Source organism: Rhipicephalus microplus, chromosome 9 (genome assembly GCF_043290135.1).
Source record: "Rhipicephalus microplus isolate Deutch F79 chromosome 9, USDA_Rmic, whole genome shotgun sequence".
Classification (NCBI taxonomy): Eukaryota; Metazoa; Arthropoda; class Arachnida; order Ixodida; family Ixodidae; genus Rhipicephalus; species Rhipicephalus microplus.
The window spans coordinates 28,845,573-28,847,902 of NC_134708.1; the positions used below are offsets into that span (position 1 = coordinate 28,845,573).

At 54.8% G+C, this 2,330-nt stretch overlaps 1 protein-coding gene across 1 annotated transcript; it reads right to left on the reverse strand.

Annotated features, from left to right (window-relative positions):
• Positions 1-259: 259 nt before the first annotated feature.
• Positions 260-1,888, reverse strand: LOC142771285 (uncharacterized). The gene has a single exon (XM_075872761.1). The coding sequence runs from the start codon at positions 1,612-1,614 to the stop codon at positions 430-432; it is 1,185 nt and encodes a 394-aa protein (XP_075728876.1). The 5' UTR covers positions 1,615-1,888; the 3' UTR covers positions 260-429.
• Between the last annotated feature and the right edge of the window lie 442 nt (positions 1,889-2,330).

Consider the following 2,330-nt stretch of genomic DNA (forward strand, 5'->3'; position numbering starts at 1 on the left):
CGTTGGGAGCACGGCTCGGCGCCTGTAGGGGAATGGGGGACAGGGTATTTACTAAACATGTGGAGAAGACAGAATAAGAGAAATGGCGTTCATGACATAGGACGCGGCTGGCGGCTGGTATAGCCGCTCCTCCGGTCCAGTGTCCCCAAGAAGCGAAGACCCGCCTTGAAGACCTGGGTGTGGTGCCGTCCAGAGAAGAGGAGGTCCCTCTGTGCAGCTGCAAGCAGACCGTGACGACGTTAGAATAAAAATAAATAAATTGGTAATAAACGTTTTATTAAACTTAAAACATGCACCAGGAGGTACACTCAGTTGAAAGCACATACACAGGTTATGCTCAAATGTTCAATGACACCAGTCTTGTGTCCGTATATGCACTCATGCTGACAACCTGCCTCGCACACAGAGCCCTTGAATCAGCCGACGCCATTAGTAAGGATGCGCCTTTGGTTCCTCAAACTCAACGTTGACGTAGAGGGCATTTCTGTCGACATATCCGTGCAGTTCAATGTAGTTCCAGTTAATCGTGACAGTGCTCATGCCCCAGTTCCAAGCACCGCCTCGGGGTTTCTTCACCACACTGTGCTCGTCGATCATCAAAGGCAGGCGGACGTCCCCCGATGCATCCTTGGGGTGCACGACGACCAAGGTGATCGTCTTTTCGAAAGGCCACTCCACGTAGCTGTCCCATTCACCGTCGCGTAAATAAAGAGAAAATGCCACGTTGACCTCGTTCTCGCTCTTCGTGAACTCGCACCCGAGGGCGAAGGTGTAACCTCCCAGCAAATACGTGTCGGTGAAATGGCTCAGTTTGGTCTTCTTCCCGTTCAGCGAGTCGAGCCCCGCGTAAATGTTGGCAAACTTGCACGTAGTGATCAGAACGCCGGGTTTGGATGCGGCGCGGAGCGGTCCCTGGATTACGGTCTCCCGTCGTGCATCGGCGACCGAAGGCTGCCTCCTGTTTCGGGACGTCTTGAGCACTTCGAGCAACTGACGTTCAAGAATGGCGACCCTGTCCGCCAGGGCGTTGTCGCAGCAGCCCGTCATCACGGCTTCGAAGTGGACGCCCTTGCTGGACACCAGCTTTCGGCTGCCTGTCTCTACGTTCGCCACCTTGGGAGCGTCTTTATCGCAGGCGGCAGCTTCGCCACTCGACGCACCCAGCGTGCCGCTGGAGCAGCTCCGATAGTGATCCAACGCCAGCTGGCGGGACACGGGTCGCTGGCACTTGCAACACCGCACCTCTCCGCCGCCGCATTGAGTCAGGTGACGCGCGAGCCCGGACAGTTTGCCGGAGAAGCCGCACACTTGGGAGCCGGCCGAGCACACGACGCGGCTTTGGTCGAGTTCACGACGCTGCACGCTCACCCTGTGAACTTCTTCGTCGGCGAACTTCTTCCCGTCGAAAGGACAGCGGCGGTCTTTCCGACGCGCTAGCTGAGCCTCGCAACTCTCGCACAAAACATGGCTGCACGGCAGCAGCAAAGTTCGGGGAGGCAGCAGGCCGCACAGGCCGCACACGCGAGTGACTGGCATCGGCTCGGCGAAGGCGACCCGGCGCATCTCAAGGAACCCGCCGAAGCCGGTCAGGGTGTACTTCCACCCGTCTGCCATGTTTGAAACGAGACGCCGAATGTTGACACCGAACAGTCAGACGTTGACGCAGCGCAAACGGCGACTGTGCGACGAAAATTGGCGCGAGAACCACTAGCGAATTGGCGGGAGCCCGACGGAACTTGAAAGTCGCAGAGAATGGTCAATTCGTTGGCGCATCAGTTCACGTGCAAGCATACAAACATCACTAGCTAGAGTACGAACGCCTTCAAGTTCTGCCATGCTGTTGAGTGTCGCCATGTTTCTTTTGTTCAGAACCAATCAGAAAAGGAGAACCTCTTTGTGAGCCAATCAAATCATTGTAGAAGCAAAAACGAAACGGCAGCGTTGTGGAATTCGACAGTGTTGTATTCGAGCGTAGCCTCCAATATTTGACGCGAGTGGCTTTTTACCCTGCGTCCCCCGATATCTGAAGACTAATTAGTTGTGATCAATTACTAATGAGATGTTGATTATAAATAAAAGGTGCGAAGCTGTGGTATGGCTCTTTTCGAAGCTGTGACGCCGGGAAACAACTGTACTGCTTCATGTTTTCGTGGCGGACTCCCCCTTTCTCAGATAGCGCAGCCGGCCGATGTTGCCGGCCACCATGGCGGCTATGCATGGAGGATCGGCTGTGCTAATGTCTAGAAATATATCTATGCACTATAGCTATGCGATTTTTTTCTATCCTCTGTGATGGCAACCGCCTTGCACAGCAGACGCATGCGTACACG

Bases quoted from the DNA above. Each gene is read 5' to 3' on its own strand.
- LOC142771285 (XM_075872761.1), bottom strand. From the start codon at position 1,614: ATGGCAGACGGGTGGAAGTACACCCTGACCGGCTTCGGCGGGTTCCTT.